At 39.9% G+C, this 20,591-nt stretch overlaps 1 protein-coding gene across 3 annotated transcripts in view; it reads left to right on the top strand.

The window, feature by feature from the left end:
- Nucleotides 1–20,591, top strand: part of cep295 (centrosomal protein 295) — a 115,326-nt gene that overhangs the window by 87,478 nt on the left and 7,257 nt on the right. For 2 of the 3 annotated variants that reach the window (XM_078545766.1, XM_078545767.1), the window contains exons 23-28: nucleotides 2,394–2,565; nucleotides 7,921–8,609; nucleotides 10,925–11,080; nucleotides 17,325–17,448; nucleotides 19,095–19,283; nucleotides 19,374–19,536. In XM_078545766.1, coding sequence (XP_078401892.1) covers nucleotides 2,394–2,565; nucleotides 7,921–8,609; nucleotides 10,925–11,080; nucleotides 17,325–17,448; nucleotides 19,095–19,283; nucleotides 19,374–19,536 — 1,493 coding nt within the window. The remainder of the gene's footprint in view (nucleotides 1–2,393; nucleotides 2,566–7,920; nucleotides 8,610–10,924; nucleotides 11,081–17,324; nucleotides 17,449–19,094; nucleotides 19,284–19,373; nucleotides 19,537–20,591) is intronic. The other variant, XM_078545768.1, reaches the window with a different exon arrangement.

Below are 20,591 nucleotides of genomic sequence, written 5' to 3' on the forward strand. Positions count from 1 at the left end.
GGATCATTCCCAGTGCATGTGCTACTGAGTATTGAGGTAGTAAGATCAAACAGGTTATGTCAATACTATAAAAATGATGTAGAAGGGAAGGCTTTAGATTCCTGGGGCAGGAGGACGTATTCCAGGTGGATGGGTTGCACCTCAGCAGAGCTGGGCCCAGTGTCCTTGAGGGAGGTTAACAGATGCTATGGGTAAGGGTTTAAACTAATTTGGTAGTGGAAGAGCACTAGGTTAAAGCATTAAATGGGAGGGAAAAGGGGTGCAGCATGCTAGGAGAGATGAATAGCACTGATGAGTGGTTCAGAAATAGGAAGGGTCAGACAGGGTACAGATGCAGGGCAGTCTAAGATGAGTTTGGAGCGCATATGCATAAATGCGTGTATTGTTGTTGGTAAGCTGCAGGTACGGGTCACCTCGTGAGATCATGCCATTGTGGAATAGCAGACACCTGGCTCAAAGAAAGTGAAGATTAGAAACTTAATGTTCCTGGTTACAAAGCATTCAGAAAAGGATAAATGAGGATATGGTGTGGCAGTATTAATCAAAGAAACTATTATAGTACTGGAAAGAGGTGATGTAGTTGAGGGGTCAAAAATTCTCTTTGGTTAAAGAACAATAGAGGAGCTATAATGCTACTGGGTGTACACTGTAGGCAGCCAAATAGTTTGAAGGAGATAGAGGAGCAAATTTGAAGATAAATTACAGAAAAATACAAGAGCTGCAAACTAATGATAATGGAGGCGTTTGATTATTCCGATTGTAAACAGGATAGCAGCGTAAAGGATGAAGAGGGGAAGGAATTCCTGAAATATGTGATATTTTGATAAAAGAGGTTAGTGTTCAAAATTAAAGCACATGGGATTGGGATAATATATTGGCGTGGATTGAGAATTGGTTAGCAAACAGGAAACAGATTAGAAATAAATGGGTCTTTTGCAGAGTGGCAGGCAGTGACTTGTGGGATACCACAGGAATAAGTGCTTGGGACCCAGTTATTCACAATATATCAATGATTTGGATGAGGGAACCAAATGTAATATTTCTAAGTTTACTGACGACACGAAACTTGGTGGGAATGTGAGCGGTGAGGAGGGTGTTAAGAGGTGAGTCCGCAATTGGACAACATTTACTAAATAATCCTTATGCTAAGAATTACGCTGACAACCAATTGAAAGTTTGTCAGTCAGGCTCGCAGTGTGGCAGCATTTATGTGCACTGGAAGCTACATATATTATTACAGAGTCCTGTTCTTTGTAGACAGAACGTGCACACGTTGCACCTGTTTCAGTTAAACAAATTAAGTGACAGCCATTCGCTGACTCATTCCTCAGGGCAATGCCTTGACTAATCAGGGTCAAGCTGCCTGTTTAAATTTCAAACAATGTTTGGCAGTTAACTGTCAGTCACCATCACTGGTGCATTCTCCATGCAACTCCTCTACCAAGCAGAGTCCACTTGCCAACCTACCAGCACTCTCTTCACATACAGTATAAATTGTTGTTTTCCCCTTGTATTGGTATTCTTGTGGTGTCCTGATGAGTGCAAAACGAAAAGCTTTGACATGTTTCTTTTTTCAGCAGCACTCAAGTTCTTTACTACCAAACGACTATTTGCATAAATAAATAAAACATTTAGCTGCACCTTTTTAATCAGGAAAGGGATCAATCTGATATTTGATCATCAAAAAACAAATCTCTGTTAAGTTTTATAAGATGTGCAGTGGCTGTTTAAAGGAAGTAATCCTGTCAATCCTGCATTGATCATGTTGCAACTTGATATTGAGGCTACGGAATCCACTCTAGAAAACTTGCAGCTGAGCTGGAAATGTCCAACTGAAGAGGTTCAAAAATAAAACATAAGGATTGGCTCATGGAACATGGACTCTATAGGCAAAACCTGAGTGGGGAAACTATTTTGAAATGGCTACCACTGAAGAGCATAGAGGATTATTTAAGGTTATTTGAATTGGTATGAATGTAACGATAACTGTACAAGTTCCTTTAATTTAAAGGATGTTGCAACTTGCTTTACAGACAGCTAGCTGTCTGTAAGACCTGCAAGGACCACCTTCCTGATTTCACTGCTTGTCATTTCCCTAAGGTGTGTAAGGAATGTTGAAAGTTCAAATGGTTACCTACATGGTAGGATTGTCTTTGTCCAACCTTTATCTTCCTTCCGAGGTTGCATGATTATAATTGGCTGAAGCTTCCATTAGTGTGACCTGTTTTATTCATGCAGTTTTGAAGTGAGAAAGGTCAGATGTTCCTGTTTTTCTAATCTCAAAACATAACAACACTATTGATGCTTCAGCTTCCCTAAGGTACATTAAAATGCCTCATTCAGGGGAAAAATGGAAAGAACTCTGAGGTAACATTTCTTTTAAATTGTTACAGAATTCAAATATGCTTGATACTGACAGCACCACGAAAGATCAGCATTCTAACCCAGCCGCATGCTCAAAGATCAAGTCCTTCACTGACAGCATTGTATCCACTCCTGACCATGAAAGAACAGCTTACAATATAGATCAAAAGGAAGAATGTATTCAGCAGGATTATAATGTTGGTAAGTGTCTGTCTGATAATAGGGGGAAAACACACCAATTCTTTCCAATGTAGTATTTAATATGCCCACAGGGTATACCTTAATACTGTTATGTAAAATGGTCCAGAAGATGTTAAATAGTTGGGGAAATGTTTTGCATCAAATTTTCAGCCCTACAATCCTTTTGAATACAAAAACAATGGTTATATGTACATACATAATAGGCAAATGAATTGATGCAGTGCAACAGACTGCACCAAATTCTGGAAATTTCTACACTTACCTATTTAGTGCAACCAAAATAGCTCAGACTTTGTATACAGATCTGTGCTAATAAAAAATTGCTGGTAAGCGTACAATAACGAATCACATCCCAAACCTAATTGCCCTATTAAATAGTTACCACAGGTATCAACAGTTGAAGTTTGGCTGTGTATATTTGGATAAAGAATGCATGGAGAATAATGCTCAGTTTATCCTAAATCCAGAAAATTCCAGTAGTTTTAAGATGGGTACTCTTGCAATGTATCTGGGCTATCTCACTTACAGCGAGGCAAATGATGATTCCTGACCTGTGCTTCTGCACATTGAAGCCTAGAATACTATGGTATTCACTGAAATATATCGTTAATGGCAAATGTCCAGTCATCCTACCATCATTAGATTATATGATTTCCCCTATACTCTTAATTCTGAGTGTAGTGCAGATCCCATTTTTAGCCTCGTGATCTTGACTCCTATACTGGCTCACTAAATGTATGATGCAAATTCCATGATGTTGCATCCTTGATCTGGCAAGCTGTTAGAACTGGTTCAGTATCTATTCAGTTTATTATATGCAACTGCAATGTAAGTACTCTGACTACTTACTGAGCCACTGATTATTAGAGCTATTTCAAGAAACCCTGGTAGTAAAACTAAATTTGGTAGTTGTCAACACTGTTTCACCAAAAGCATTAATATCAAGTGATAGTATATGAGTTTAAATAGTAGTCTGTTTCCCAAGCATTAAAACCACAAAAGCAATAAAGATAAATATATGAATTTGGCTCCATTGAAAAGTTAGGAATGGGTATGAATTTTTTTTCTGCACTCAAATTTACAAAAAAAATTCAAAGCAGCAGACTTTTATCTGCCAGTGCTGCACTTCCATTGAAAGTCTGAATAGTTTGTATTGATTATCTTACAGCAGTAGCAACATACAGTTCGTGCCTGTGTAGTTGTAAAATATGTAGACAAGCCCAAAGGGATTCAGGAACAAAAGAAAATGATGAAGTGATACACTTAGATTGTGATTTTCTATTTAGACTCCACTTTTTGGGGATCTCTACTTTAAATGTAAAAAGCACATTGTAAATGGCATTGGCATAATGGAGATTATAACCCCCTTATGTGCTGTAAGATTGTGATTACAATTGGGTATGGTATGTTATGTTATGTTACTATGCTAGCAATCCAGACAACTGGATTGGTGATTCAAAAGCATGAGCTCAAATCCCACCATGACAGCTGGGGACTAAATTCTGGAATTTAAAAAAACCTTGGATCAGTAGTGGTGACCATGAAATTATTGGACCGTTGTGAAATCCACCTGGTTCAGTAATATCCTTTACAGAAAGAAGCCTGCTGTCCTTACCTGGTCTTGGTTTTGCCTATATGCAACTGCAAACCCGCAGCAATGTGGTTGACTCATAAGTTACTTCTGAAATGTCCTAACAAGCCACTCAATTGTATTAAACTGCTGCGAAAAAGCCTAAGAATTAAACCAGATAGACAATCCAGCACTAGGCACTTGGCACGGCAAAGACACACCCAGCCCAGCTGACCCTGCAAAATTTTTCTCACTTTCTGGAATTGGGAGAGCTATCCCACAGAGTAGCCAAGCAACAGCCTGATATAGTTTCATCCATGTCCCAAACCCCTCCATCACCATCCCTCGGTATGGCATGTTCCACTGACAGACAGACACACCAGAGGTGGCTGCACAGTGGTATACAGTCATGAGGGCATGGCCCTAGGAGTCTTCAACATTTACTGTGGACTTCATGAAGTCTCATGGTATCAGGTCAAACACTGACCAGCAAACATTTTACTGATTACTACCTACTGCCCTCCCTCAGCTAATAATCAGCAGTATTGCTCCATATTGAACACCACTTGGAAGAAGCGCTGAGGTTGATGAGGACACAGAATGTACTCTGGGTGGGAGACTTCAATGTCCATCACTAAAAGTGACTTAGTAGCACCACAACTGATTGAGCTGTCCAAGTTCTGAAAGACATAGTTACCCAACTGGGCCCATAACAGGAGGTGAGAACACCGACAAGAGGGAAACGTCTGCTTGACCCCATCCTCGCCAGTCTATCTTTTGTTGATCCATCTATCCATTTTAGTAACCACCATATCGTCCTTGCAGAGACAATGTCCCAACTTCACGCTGAGGACCCCCCCCAACCACCATTGTGTTGTGCGGTAGTAGCGCCATTCTAAATGGGATAGATTCAGAACAGATCTAACTGCTCAAAACTGGGCAATCATGAGGCGCTGTAGGCCAACAGCAACAGAATTGTATTTCAGCACAAACTCTAACCTTGTGACCCAACATATCCCTCACACTAACATTACTGATAAAGCCAGGGGATAAACACTGGTTCAGTGTGGAGTGTAGAAGAGCAAGTCACGAGCAGCACCTTTGGGCAGAATCTTCTGGTCAGCGTGCGGGGCGCACCCCACACGCCGACACACAAAATGATGCATGGTGGCATCGGGCGTGCATCCCGATGTCACTGCACATCCTTCCGATCTTCAGTTCGGCACTTCGGAACTGTCAAAGGCCTATTAAGACCATTAATCAACTAATTGAAGTAGTTCTCTGGGCTGCCCGCCCAACCTTAAGGTTAGCGAGCAGACGAAGAGCCCAGGCAGCCTTCGCATTTTTCATGGAACCTTGTCCATGGGTGGAATGAGGTTTCATGAAGGGTTTATAACTTTAATAAACGTTTTTATTAAAATTCATTGACATGTCCCAGCTCATGTGACAGTCACATGAGGGGACATATCTGAATAATTTTTTTTATTCCTCTTTAAAGTTTTCACAATCAAACTAATCTCTCTGAGGCAGCTCCGTGCCTCGAAGATTTCTGCGCCCTTTTGCACGCATGCATGAAAGTGCACAGGCCCCAACTCTTCCTCCTCCCCCCCCCACCCGCACAGATAGTGCTGAGCACTTCTGGGTGCGTGCCATGCGGGCCTTAATTGGCCCGCCCACATAAAATGGCAGCGCGCAGACGATCAGTTGTGCGCCCGCTCCTACCCAGCACACCTGATGGGGAGAAAATTCTCTCCTTTGTATACCTAAAAAATACCAACCTGATGAAACTACAACACAGGACATAGACTCATGCTAAACAGCAGAGGCAGCATACTATTAATCTAAGTGATCAATAATCAGTCGATCAGATCAAAGCCCTCAGTCCTGCCACATCCAGTTGTGATCAGTGGTGGACAATTAAACAACTAACAGGAGGAGGAGGCTCCATAAACATCCTCGATGATGGTGGGGGGAAAAAACAAGGTTGAAGCATTTCCAGCAACCTTCAACCAGAAGTCCCAAGTGGAAGATCCATCTTGGCCTCCTCTTGAGATTCCCTACTATCACAGAAGCCAGTCTTCAGCCAATTTGATTCACTCTGTGACATCAAGAAATTGCTGAGCAGACTGGGTACAGCAAAGGCCATGAGGAACATTTGGCTGTGGTGCTGAAGACTTGTACTCCAGAACTATCCATACCACAAGCACAATGGGCGGGAGTGGGCGCACAACCGATCGCCGCCCGCGATCGGCTGCATGCTGCCATTTTATGTGGGTGGGCCAATTAAGGCCCGCCCAGCATGGCGCGCACCCGGAAGCACTCAGTAAAGCTACAATGTTGGCATTTACATGATATGTTGGATAATTTCCTAGGTCCACAAAAAGCAGGGGAAATCCAATCTGACCAATTACTGCCAATCAGTCTACTCTCAAACATCAACAAAATGATAATAAAAACAAATAAGTGCTGAAGAAACTCAGTGGATCTGGCAGCATCTGCGGAGAAAAGAACAGCGGTAATGTTTTGAGTCCAATTGGACTTCTTTGGAACTGAAGCGAGACAGAAATGTGATGGGTTTTATGCTCTTGAAAAAGGGGAAGGGTCAGGTGGAGCAAAAAGGAAATGCCAGGGATAGGTTCGAGGGCAGAGGAGTTTAAATTACAAAGATGTCATAGAACAAAAAGCATAGATTGGGAATGGTGACAGTAAAGGAACAAAGCATTGGTCCAGAGTAGATGCAAATAGCAGAATAAAGGTCAGCGCTGTCTGAAAGCAAAATAGCAGAATGTGTAACGTGTGTAAAACTGCTTCCTAACTACCAATCATGTTGCATGACACAGTCCTTGTTTAGGATTCAAGTTTCATAGCAGCCTGATAACTGCTCCTTCCTTGTGTCTTAACTTTGTGTGGTGGCATGCCCATTGGAGTTGAACTGTATAGAAACTCAGGAAGGTATAAACTGTTAACATCCCCTTTGCCTATGGAATAAATGCTGATAGCTTTTTCTAAAACTTTTTCATTCAAATCTAATGAATTTTCTGTTTTGGCACATCGAATAGCTTTCAAATAACTTGTATCAAATAATTGTCCCTGCCATTTTGCCACACTTCATTAATTCCATCATTTTATCCACAACTCCTATGCCATTCCCTCCCTCCCCCATATCATTCCATCTTTCCCCTGTCATACCATTCCCATCCCATTCCTTCCATCCCTCACAGTAACAATCTCTCCAGCCAGGGTATCTTTGTTGGGCTCCCCTACCTTCTACTGTTTTTGTTCTCCACTAACCACCCCACCCAGCCATCGCTGCCACCAACAGCCATAGGTGCATCACACTCTCGAGTCCTAGACAAACCCCTTAAACTGACTAATCAAAACAATCCAGACAGACAAAAATGGACCATTATTGCCTTTATTGTTTTTTTTTGTTGACTAATATAAGTCTTTGTTGAAAATATAAATGTTTCACCAAATTTTAGCAGTATTTAAGTGCCATTTTCCTCATCAGTTAATTTGATTCATTTTGAAACTTAGCACTCTTCAAACTATCTGTATTCCATTCACCTGTCTAAGGAGTAAATTGTCTTAATAATTCACCCTTTTAGTAACTGAAACCAGGAAGTGCTTCATTGAATTATTTCATAAATCTATGTAGCATATATTAAAATTTAGTTTTAGCAAATACAGTAGACAAAACAAATGCTTTGGTGTACAATAGCAAGGATATAGTATGCTGAAAATGTGCTGTGTATTATGTGTCTAAAGATGATTCTATTTTGTAGAAGACGGTGAGTTGAAATATTTTCAACAACTTCAACTGGAAATTTCTCCAAGTAAGTGCAGTTTGGACACGGACAATTCTGGCGTAAGTCTAACATTTGACAGAACTTCAGAACATGGATTTAATAATGAAGCACCTTCAATAAACAGTGAATACCTTCCTCCACCTCACCTTATTAGACCAGGAACTGTGGCTGCTGGTTCACGGACACTGGAATCCGCAGGCCAATCAACTTGTTCTGACTTAGCAAATGAAAATTTGCAAGGAGATGATAGAGAAACCTCACAGGAGCATTTTGGTTCGTTCATCCAGCTAAATGCAACATTGAGTTCAGTAAACAATGGTGACCATTATATTTCTGATCAAAATGGAAGACAGCTGGAGGATTGTGAGTGCATAACTTCACAGGTCATCACATTTACCAAGAAGATAAATTCGAATGAGGTGAATGATCTACCTATTGAACCCTTTAAGTTAATGTTACCGGAGGAGCAGTATTGCACTGGCAGTGAAGTGCAACATGTTTCAGAGCAGAATCACATGATGCATTCTGAGCAGTTACCTCATGCAAGAGAAGAAACTGCTGCTATACTGGGAAATAAACTTGAATTTGAGGCTGAAGAGGATCAGCCTCGATCTTCAACCCTTACATCAAAAGTTTACACGTGGCAGAGTATTATGCCAGTGTGGGTATGTTTTTAATGTATATATTTGGTTCAAAAATCAATGGTTGTGCCTGTGAACAAAGAATTGATTAAGTTGATTCCATTGTATAAACCATTTTATTTATAGCAAGTTGGTGTATTTTTATTATGGCAAAATATTTCTTTCTGTTGAAAGAATTGGCAGTTTTATAACCCATTACATTTTGTCACTTAGGCAAACTGTCAAACTGCAGCAAAGTAAAGCTCCTCCGTTGTCTCAAGAATGTATCTCCATTCCTATTGCACCAAGATTTTTTACTTTGTATTTCCAGAGCCAGTTATAGTTGTGCTCTGAATGAGATTGCCTGCTATGCCACTTCTGTGCTGTGGGCTCGTGGCCAATAGGAACTGGATCAATACTGCCCAGCTTATTCATACCAGCAAAGAGGATACTTTGATATCATTGTCCTGAGTGAAGTATGAACCCAGGTCACAGAAAATTTTTAAAAATATGATAACTCACTGGATCATCCCCTCCATTATAACACCATCCTACCAAATTTGAAGTTCAGATTTTTTCCCCAATCTTTCAGATGCATGTTTCAGTTTTAATGTTAAGTTAAACTTTACTGCAATTAAAGGAATTGAATTTATAACTTTGCCTATATTAGTAATGAACGAAATGTTACCAATATATTTTATAGTTTTAACAAATTTAAGATGTTGCATATCACAGTTGTGATATAGCACGTGTGTGTATGCATATATGTATGTATGTGTGTGTGGTACATGTCTCTGACACAATAATTTTTGTACTATTTCAAACAAAAGAACACAATCATTATTTTCTCTAAGGGATCACATTGTTCCCTTAATTTCAGTTGAGTGATCCTGTCACATATCACTTTTTTTTCATGAAGTATGAGTATCAAGAGGAAACAGAAGTTGATATGCAGATGAACCATAATCTAATTGAATGATGGAGCAGGCTTGAGGGACTGAATGGTCCTGATCCTGTGCTGTCAGTGCCTGCCAAACAAGATTCAAAATACACAGGACGGCGAGCGAATTTGCCCGTAACATCATACATAGCCCATAACAAAGTAAAGGCAGGGCAGGCAAAAAATTCAAGAGAAGTCACAATATTACTTTACATTATGGCTCCTCCATGATCTGGGGCTGAACAATCGCAGGCACAGGAATCTTTTTGAGAATGGGAAAATAATGCAGAGCTTGATTGGAGGAGCAGTGACTGTGAGGGACAGAAAATGAGGAGCTGCTCCTCCAGTCACAACTTCTGTCTCTCCCATGCTGACTGCTGCAGCTTCTCCAGTCACATGTTCCTTCTCCCCTGATCCTGCTGCTCCTCCAGAGACAGAATGTATGATTGGAGGAACAGCAAGGGCAGGAGGGAGAGGAAATTGTTATTGCAGGAGTATGGGAGAGACGAGAAAGGGAAGCCAAGATGACGGCAGATCCGGTGCAGGTAAAGTGACTCTGGCTGTGTCTGTGACAGAGAGGGAATGTGAGAGAGAAAAAAAGAACAGGCAATATTGCCCCTTTCAAACTTGCAACTTATTTATGTATAGGATTTCCTAACTTTTTAAAGAAAATCTTTATTTTTACTTTTAAAACCCTCCTTTTGGGCCTAGCTTTCAAGTTTACAAACTACTGCTGAAATAACAATAACCAAACAATAAGAAAAATGTTAAATCCTTTCCAATGGCTTTCTTCCTCTTTATATTTGCCCATTAAACTATTTTGGGAGTGAGGTTTAAAGTAGAGAGATCTGGGTAGAGGGAGGAAAAAGTATTGTGGGAGAAATTGTGCTTTTCTGTTCCCCTTAGATTTTTCTTTAAATGTTTCTGCTATAGAAGCGACTGTTTATATACAAGCTATTTTTGGCTGTCGTTGTGAATGTGTTTTCCTTTTACATAAATATTACTTACTTGTTCTAAAAGTATTATTTTAAAATAAGCGGACCACAATTCATGACTGGCAAAATACATTGAATATCAAACAGTCATATGTACAAATATCTACAAATTTGGCAGAGCAGGACTTACAATGGTAATGATTTTTAATTGAAGAATTGTTAATTATAAAACTTAAGCATTCAAAAACACTAATCTCCTGGGGGCACAGTTCAGTCATTCTTGAGCAATGCTTCAACAGCACTGCTGTCAAGGAAATGTTTTATAATATTTTATTGTTGTAATATTAGGAAGCCTGATTGTGGCATTGAATGTAGTTCATTTTTATCAGCCATGTTCTTGGGATTTTTCCTTCATTATATATATATATATATATGCAACTGATGTCAGGGAGTTCTAATGGTCCATTTTATAAATTTCATTTTAGGAGATTGAGCCAGATGTTGGGATCCTGGAAGAACCTGAACTGACCCAGTTGACGTTGAATGATTCAACTTTAGTAGATGATGAACTAGGAAAGGAGTTTCCAATTGAAAATCTGACAACTAAAAATGAACTGAATGAATTCCAAGCTTTTTCTCAGGTGAAATGTCAAATAAGCATTATTCCTTTGGCTTCACACCTTTGATCTACAAATTGTCTTGTATTCCCTACCCGTAAGCAAAATTCAGCTGCACGGGTCAACTTATAATGTTAATAGATATAACTAACTTTGAGACTACAATTTTATGCACGACAGTTTGACAGCTCATAATAACTTTTGCTGTCAAACTCCATGATGAATGTAGCCCTAAATGACTGTATTGCTCAATTGGCCAAGTAACTAACTAAAATTCAGTAAAGTCTGATACCTATATGCAGTTTTTAAAAGAAAATGCAGCTCATATATAACCATGAGAGACAAACATAACTGTATCTGCATTACTAATTTTTTTTTTTTAAGAGTGTTAAGAGGCTTTTTTTGCATATTTGGGATACATGTTATGTACTAAATATACCTTGCCAGTTGATGGTCATTGGAAATTGACATGTATGCGATATTTATGATTATAATTTCCAAGTGTACTGAAGGTGCTATACCCTACATTTTTACTGGGAAGGTTTGTTTGTTTTGGTTATGCATCTCTGCCCTTACGTCACTGCTAGAAAATTATTAAACTTGCAATGCATATTATTTAGAGCTGGTACAGTACACTGGAGCAATACTGTACACACCACAAAATTATTCGATGCAAGTTCATTTTTCCCCTGTCCTTGATGGTTTGTTGGAAGTATGTGGATGAAAGCAGAGTTGAAAACAGTGCTTTCCCACAGAGTTGGAAATTTAGAAATACAGCAAAATATTACAACGCTAGCAGTACCTAATCTATGACTGAATATGATTGAAGTTGAAAAGATGCTGTATCAAGTATTAATTTCTAAAATTGAATAAAGAAACATTATGGGGCAAAAGGATTTTTAGTGACTGTCCACTAAACTATTGCAAAGTTGAAGATGAGAAAGGCATTTTGCTCGATAACTACAATGAAATTTTTATGAAACTTCGACAATAGCGAATCAAAGTCAATCCCTTCAATGCTTAAAGATGATTCAATTACCCATAATCTCAACTGCCATAAATGCACATAACCATGGTGTACAACTGCAATATTACTCAATGTAATATTACTCTCTATACATCTATGTGGTCTCCATTTTTTCATCAGATGCAAATATTTTAGATGTTTTTTATTCATCTGATGTGGGTGTCGCTGGCTAGTCCAGCATTTATTGCCCATCCCTAATTGCCCTTGAGAAGGTGGTGTTGAGCTGCCTTCTTGAACCGCTGCAGTCCAAGTGGTGTAGGCATATCCACAGTGCTGTTAGGAAGGGAGTTCCAGGATTTTGACCCAGCAACAGTGAAGGAATGGTGATGTATTTCCAAGTCAGGATGGTAAGTGACTTGGAGGGGAACTTCCAGGTGGTGGTGTTCCCATGTGTCTGCTGCCCTTGCCCAGATGGTAGCAGTCGTGGGTTTGTAAGGTGCTGTCTTAGAAGCCATGGTGAATTATTGCAGTGCATTTAATTTTTGTTTTTATTTAAAGACAAAAAAATTATCTAATGTTTGAATGGGGTGTACTAGCCTTGGGCTACTGCATTTAAGAAAATTAATCAGATGATACACCACATGAGAAACAAAGCCACAATTGGTTTTATTATTTTGTTGAAAAAATAGTTCTTCTGGAGCCCAATAATGTTGTTTGAATAAATATTTCCATTCTTGTGAAATGCAACAATTAATTTGTTTATGTACAGAACTTTTTGACCCTTGAATATTTGTGTTCAAACTTGGCTTTTTTTTAAAATTAGCCGATTTTGTATTACAACCATTTATTTATTGTTCTGATTTAGAATCCCCAAACTGCTTTTTAAATAATTGACCTTGTGGAATTTTGAAGCTTTTCTGATTCCATGTTTAGGTTTGTGCAATGGTTTCAGCTCTGCTTTGGAGCACATTAGGCTGTATGCAGTAACGCCACTATCCTTTGCTAGAATTAAGATGTTTTGAGTAATTTCCACTTATTGTCAGAAAATGTCTTTTTCTAGATATTGAATTACAGCTGAGAGCTGACCTAAAAAGTGTCACTTTTAGGCTATGAAAGATCAAAGGTCACGTACGAACAAGCAGCAGGAGTAGGCCATTCAGCCCCTCGAGTCTGCTCCACCATTTAATAAGATCATGGCTGCTCTGATTGTAACCTGAAATCTGCGTCCCATCTACCCCTGCTAACCTATCACCCCCGGCTTACTAAGAATCTATCCAACCCGCCTTAAAAATATTCAAAGACTCTGCTTCCACCACCTTTTCAGGAAGAGAGTTCCAAAGACTTGCGACCCTCTGAGTGAAAAAATTTCGCCTCATCTCTGTTTTAAATGGGTGACCCCTTATTTTTAAACAGTGACCCCTAGTTCTAGATTTTTCCACAAGAGGAAACATCCTCTTCACATCCACCCTGTCAAGACCTCTCAGGATCTCATGTTTCAATTAAATCGCCTCTTACTCTTCTAAACTCCAGCTGATAGTCTGGCCTGTCCATTCTTTCCTCATAAGACAACCCACCCATTCCAGGTATTAGTCTGGTAAACCTTTGAACACATTTACATCCTTCCTTAAATAAGGTGACCAATACAACTAGTGGGCAGAATTTTGCCCTCGGATGGCGGGCGGGTCCCACTGGCTCGGCAGCGGGCAAGCAGCCGAACTCCGCTGCCGAAACGGGGCATAGCGCTTCCTGTGCGGGGGCTGGAGGGATTCCCCACCTGTCAAAGAGCCCACTGCTCCCTGAGGCAAAGTGCTGTCTCGGAGTTTACTGACAGGTAAGAAAAGTCAAAAAATAGAGAAATATTAAAATTATTACCATGTCCCCCTCATGTGACAATGTCACACGAGATGGGACATGTTAATAAGAAACACAAAGTTTATTAAGTTTTTTAAAAACGGACATGAAACTTCATCCCGCCAGTGGATGAAGTTTCATGAATAATCTGGATCCTGCTGGGGCTCCTGGCCTGCCCCCCAGCCTTAAGCTTGGACGGGCAGGGTCTTTAACAAGGTTAATTAGCCTGTCAATGGCCTTAATTGGCCATTGACAGTTCGGTGGACGGACATCTGATTTCGCTGTCTGCCTGCCTTCCTGCAGGATTCCTCCCGACGTCATCCCGTGTCATTTTCCCCTCGGTGAGCCGGCCCCGCCCCCAAACCGCCGATGGGAAAATCCTGGCCAGTGTGTTGGGAAGTGAAGAATTATGTAACTTGAATTTTGGGTGAATGTGCTGCCAAGTAACTTGTGAATTATAAAAAGCACTGCATGGTATGGTACCTTCCTTCATTAGATTCCAGAAATTAAAAGTATCTATCAATAGTATAGTTAATGCATCAAGATTTTAAAAAATGACATGATATCTAGGCAAGAACCAGAAGAAAGGTTTCTTTTTAAAATTTAAAAAATGTAATCCATTATCATCTTCTCTCTTCAATGCCTCGCAACATGTGAGGCAATGCATTCCTTCCACTGCTTTACATCAGCAGATCAGGTTCTGAGATGCTTCCTTTACAAAACCCTTTTTATAAAGTTGCTGGGTTATTAGTCTGACCAGGACTATAATAAATCATAAGGAAAAATATTAGAAGTAATAGGCACCATGTGATTGTTCTTGATATGTTGCATGCTAGTGAACCTAAATATTCAGACATGAATAACTTAATGTTGTTGCACTTTTGAATTAACATTTGTTTGCATTGTAGTTATCTACAAGCTGTTGAAATTCAGGTATAATGTAAGCCACGGTTCTATAAAACATGTAGAATACATCATTACCAGGGAATGTTATCTGGGCCCAGGAAACCTGGCGAGACAACATCAAGGCTGGGACAGAGGAAAAAAAATTTGAGGTATACAGCCTCATTTGAATACTTAAATGAGTGATGTGTCTCTTGGGAGTGAGTAGATTGCCAGTGCCCTGCACATCTCCATTAAAACAGGAAGTGGACGGATTGAGCTCAGGCTTTTATTTCCCGTTTAATATCCCATTGCTGATCAACAGCCCTGTGCACCAATTTCACTTTCCACTCCACTTCAGCAAATTCCCTCCTCAGCTTCCTAAAATTTACCCTTTCCCAATCTAGTGCCCTTGGTTTTTGTATCTTTTTATTTCTGTTTGTACCTTTTTTTTAAGCATATAATTTTAGCAGCTCTAATCTTGAGATGCTCACTGATATTGGAGCTTTCAAGACAGATCGATAGATTTGTGTTAGTTAGGGGCATTAAGGGCTATGGAGCAAAGACAGGAAAGTCAAGTTGAGGTGCAGGTCAACCATGATCTGCTTATATGGTAGATCAAGCCCCCTGTTCCTAAATCATGTACCTGATCTAATTAGTTTTTGATAACTGGATATAGCAAGGCATCTGTCCTTTGTAGTGCTTAAGGAAGGAGTCTTGCAGGTGGTTTAAGAACTCCATTCAATTTTCTTTGAGTAAGTAATTAAAATCTTCTGGAAAGATAATTTTATTATTCCTATTTGTGTGCAAATTTTCTCTTCTATTTCCTTCCCACAATTACGGAGTCTGTACTAGAGTCCCAGGCGATGTGATATTCCTTTTTATATCTCCTGATCTCTTATCAAATTGACTATATTGTCTTGTCAGCAGGAATGAAGCTAAACATTAAAATGCCACTAAAATTGGCATCCTTCTTCCTTATCTATTTATCTATTTTGTCACTCCAAACAAAACCCTGATTTTATTTTTCACTCAAAGTTTGAGTGCTAATTTCCACACGCTGAATATCTTTGCACATATGCTTTAGTTTTTATGACACTCAGTCTCCTTTTACTCTCTAACTATGGGCTGAATTTTTCCATCGGCGAGCAGGGGGCGGGGCCTGCTCGCCGACGCGGGATGACATCGGGGGGGGCGGAACCTTCAGGAAGGCAGGGGCATAGCGCGATCAGCTGTCCGCCTGCTGACCTGTCAATGGCCAATTGAGGCCATTGACACGATTAAAACAATTAAAGGACCTGCCCGTCCAACCTTAAGGTTGGCAGGCAGGCCAGGAGCCCCGGCGGGCTTCTGAAAAAAAACATGAAACCTCATCCACCGGCGGGATGAGGTTTCATGAAGGTTTTAAAAAAGTTTATTAAAGTTTTTGTGAAATTTATTAACATGGCGGCGGGGCCCGCTTCTCCAGCGGGGATCGACTCCCTGCCCGCCAGAGATTGGGTTGGGCCCACCTGCCTGACAGGCAGAAAATTCTGCCCTATATGTATAAGTAGATTATAAAGGCTGAAACAAAAACAGAATTACCTGGAAAAACTCAGCAGGTCTGGCAGCATCGTCGGAGAAGAAAAAAAGAGTTGACGTTTCGAGTCCTCATGACCCTTCAGCAGAACTGAGTATAGTTAGGAGAGGGGTGAAATATAAGCTGGTTTAAGGTGGAGGGGGGAGAAAAATTGAGGGGGGGGTGGTTGTAGGGACAAGTAAGCAGTGATAGGAGCAGATAATCAAAAGATGTCACAGACAAAAGGAACAAAGGGGTGTTGAAGGTGGTGATATTATTTAAGAAAATGTGCTAATTAAGAATGGATGGCAGGACACTCAAGGTACAGCTCTAGTGGGGGTGGGGTGGAAAGGCTGACAAGGTATTACAGTTGTAGATTTAAAAATAATGGAAATAGGTGGGAAAAGAAAAATCTATATAAATTATTGAAAAAAACAAAAGGGAGGGGGAAGAAACGGGGTGGGGATGGGGGGCTGAATATGCCTGAACATAGCCCTAGTATGGCTGTTGATGTGCAAAGCCTGAAAGTGCTGGAGAATCCATTTCAACAGTGGTGTTCATCTTCATTTGGATGAATTAAAAGAGGCGTAAATAGAGCAAATCCAAACCTCAAATCTCTAGTTCAAAAGCTGGTTTAAGCCAGTATTTGAAACTTATTGTATCTCTACAAATATCCATTCACTTATGAAACACACAACTATTTGTTAATGTGCATCTGAAATTCCAGAGGATAATTTTATATCTTTACATAGTGCTTTGGAATACATCCGTTTTTGTAGTTTGAATTGAAACAATGAAATTGAAACAAGGCAAGAGCAGGTAATGTCTTGTAATATTTTTGGCAATGCTAATGATAATATCCGATATTACCACTATGCCACCATCTCCCCCAGGTGTTAGAGAATCCATTTCAACTGTGGTGTTCCAACTGAGTTATAACTTGTTTGTTTCCTAATATTTTTGTTTTTGTAAGTCATATAGAATAATAAGTATTCCATCTTTTTACATAGTCAAGTGGGTTGCAGCCATCAAAGTCTAATACCACAGATCACAGAATTTCTACCTTGCACAACTTAACAGTTGCAAATCACAAAGTAAATAACGAAGAATCTTCATTTCAAAAGTGTCCAGCAGGTATGAAAAAATAACTTAAGAATGCTAATGTTGAAAATGCTGACACTTTTTAATGTTTAGCTTGTACAATTGATTCATTGCATTGTTTCTTCTAAATAAAGTTTTATGTTGTACATTTTTCTTTTTGCTGATAGCAAATGACTTTAGAAAGGTTGTTTGCTTTCTGCCTATTGGTGGTAACAGGAAGTAATAAACTCATCAATGGGATGAATTACATGAAAAACTAAATGTTTAATTAGAAACATTGAAAGATTTACAACACAGAGGAAGGCCACTCAGCCCATCATCTCCATGCCAGCTATAAAAGTTATCAGTCTAATCCCAACCCCAGTTTTTGATCTGCAGCCCTGTATGTTACGAAAACCTCAAGGGCAGAATTTTCTGCCTGTCGGGCGGGCAGGCCCGACCCAATCGCCGGCGGGCGCTGAGCCGATCGCCGCCAGCAAAGCAGGCCGCGCCGCCATTTTACGTGGACGGGCCAATTAAGGCCCGCCCAGCATGACGTCCGCCGGGAAGCGCTATGCGTTCCCTGTGCAGCGGGGGGGGGATCCCTAAAATCGACAGTGGGCTCTTTCGTGCCTGTACACAAGAGCGCACATCTCCCTGAGGCTAAGTACAGCCTCAGGGAGACCGCTTCAACTTTTAAAACTATTAAAAATAGAGAAAAGAAAAATTCCTTATGTTGGGACATGTTCATAATTTACAGAACAACTTTATTACAATTTTTAAAACCCTACATGAAACCTCATCCCGTTGCTGGATGAGGTTTCATGTTTTCTCTATTTGCCGCTGGGGCTCCTGGCTGGCCCGCCAACCTTAAGGTTGGACGGGCAGGTCCTTTAAATGGTTAAATGATCCTGTCAATCGCCTTAAGTGGCCATTGACAGGTTGGTGGGCCCGCAGCTGATTTTGCTGCGCCCCTGCCTTCCTGAAAATTTTAAATGGGGCGGGGTGACGTCGGGGGTTCCGCCCACGTCATCCGGCATCATTTTACACGTCGGCAAGCGGGCCCCGCCCCCTGCTCGCCATCGGCAAAATTCTGCCCCAAGTGGTTACCTTAACTGTTCTTTTAAATGCAGTGTGTGTTTCTGCCTTTACCACTCTTTAAGGCAGTGAGTTCCAGATCCCATCACCCTCTGAGTGAAAATATTCCTCCTCAACTCCCCTCTTATCCTTCTGATATTTACTTCAAATGTATAGCAAAGTAAAATACCATGGATGTTGGAAATCTGAAATAAAACAGGCACCTGTGATGAGAGAAAGGATTTCATATTTCAAGCCGAGGAACAGGAGAGGAAAGTTCAAAAGAGCATTTGTTATAGTAGCGTTCGTAAAATAGAGATGAGGCAAGGGAAGTTGAAGGCTAGCAGAAGCAATGGTGGAGCCATGGAAATCATCTGTGCAATCATTTAAAAGTCCTTGAAATTATAGTGCAAAATTAACTTGTAACAGAAGTTTAAACAATTTATTTTCAATAGTGGACATTTTCACATGAAATTCCACAATTTGTCCACAGTTTTAACGGGATTTAACTATTTATTTTAAGTGGGTCAATCCCTCTGTTACAATAGCTCACAACAACCTGATTCTTGTTTCAGGATAGAGAGAATTTTTATTAAATACTTTCACCAAATTTTTATTTCCAGTTATGATATTTGAGTTTGAATCACCTGCTAAGGTTTTGAACGAAGCAATTCTGAAGAAAAAACATAAATTTCTTGCAAATTCTGCAAAACGAGTGGAGGACATGAAAAGAAAGGAAAAATCTGGAGTAGTGAACTCTAATGAACTACGCAATAAATCAATGCCTTTAAAACAAGAACAGACTTTGTTTGGTAAGAATTGTCCTGTACCTTTTTTCATTATTTGCTCAAAAACGAGTTGACATACAGTCTTAATCTCACTCATTTTCCTGTACTCGTCAGCATCATCGTCAGTAACAGCCCAGTTGAAGATGGTGGGGGAAGTGAAAGTCTCTACTCCCGAAGACAGAAAGGCTGTAGAAGTAGAGATGCGACAAAGAACATTTCGGTATGGTAGAAGTGGATGTAGAATTCTGTTAAACCATTTAACTCCCTTACATTATAGGTATGATGTACTTAAAAATAATAGCAAACGTGATCACAATTGAAGTTAGTACATACTTTTCTGTGCCCCATTGTTATTTTAATAAATTTAGATTAGATTGCATATTGAAGTTTAGCCATATACATAAATCTAAACCACAACTGAATAACCAAAAACCAAATCTGAAGGGTGACTAGATGTTTCATCAGTATGTCAACAACAAATTGCATTGCCATAGCATCTTTTAATGTAGTAAACTATCCCAAGAAGCTTCACAAGAACATTACTGAACAAAATTTGACACCAAGCTGTGTGAGATCTTATAGCAGATGGTCAAAGAGATAGGTTTTAAGGGGCACTTTAAAGGAGAGAGCAGTAGAGAGAGACTGAGGATTAAGCAGGGAATTCCAGAGCTTAGAGCCAAGGCAGTGATTGCCTCACTTATCTCTTTTGAGATTTGTATGTCAATATATGCAGATTCTGAAAGCTTATTAATGTATTCTTGTAACTTATTGCAATGCTCCTTAGAGTTGACGATCCCTCCAATTTGGCGTCATCTGCAACTTTAGAAATAATTGCTTTTCATTCCAAAGGAAAAACAACAACATATCCAGAAATGATCTTTGTGGAACCCTGCTTCCCACCATCTGCCACTCTGGATAGATCGTCTTTTACTCTCTGCTTTCTGTCTTTCAGCCAGCTAGTTATCCTTTCTGCTGTATGTTGCCTGACTTGACATGCTTTGACCTGATTCATTGGTCTATCTTGTACTATCATATCAAGGGCCTTTTAGAATCAGGGTTTTTTTTCCCCCAAGGGATCTTCTTCAGATTTTCTCAAGGGCTACTTTTTTATTCTCTTTTACTAGGTGATGTCACGTAGTAACATTACCTTCTGTATTTGTATTGACATGTTGGGTATTTGGACTTGCACGGAAGAAGAATTAGAAGAATTCACAATATCCTCAACAATCACCCCTCCATTAAATGTAAAACTACAACACACAAGGAAACCATGAATTTCCTAGACATCACTATTTAAATTAGCGCAAGTATAAGTTAGCAACAAAAGTTTTT

This window comes from Cetorhinus maximus, chromosome 7 (genome assembly GCF_964194155.1).
Source record: "Cetorhinus maximus chromosome 7, sCetMax3.hap1.1, whole genome shotgun sequence".
Taxonomy (NCBI): domain Eukaryota; kingdom Metazoa; phylum Chordata; class Chondrichthyes; order Lamniformes; family Cetorhinidae; genus Cetorhinus; species Cetorhinus maximus.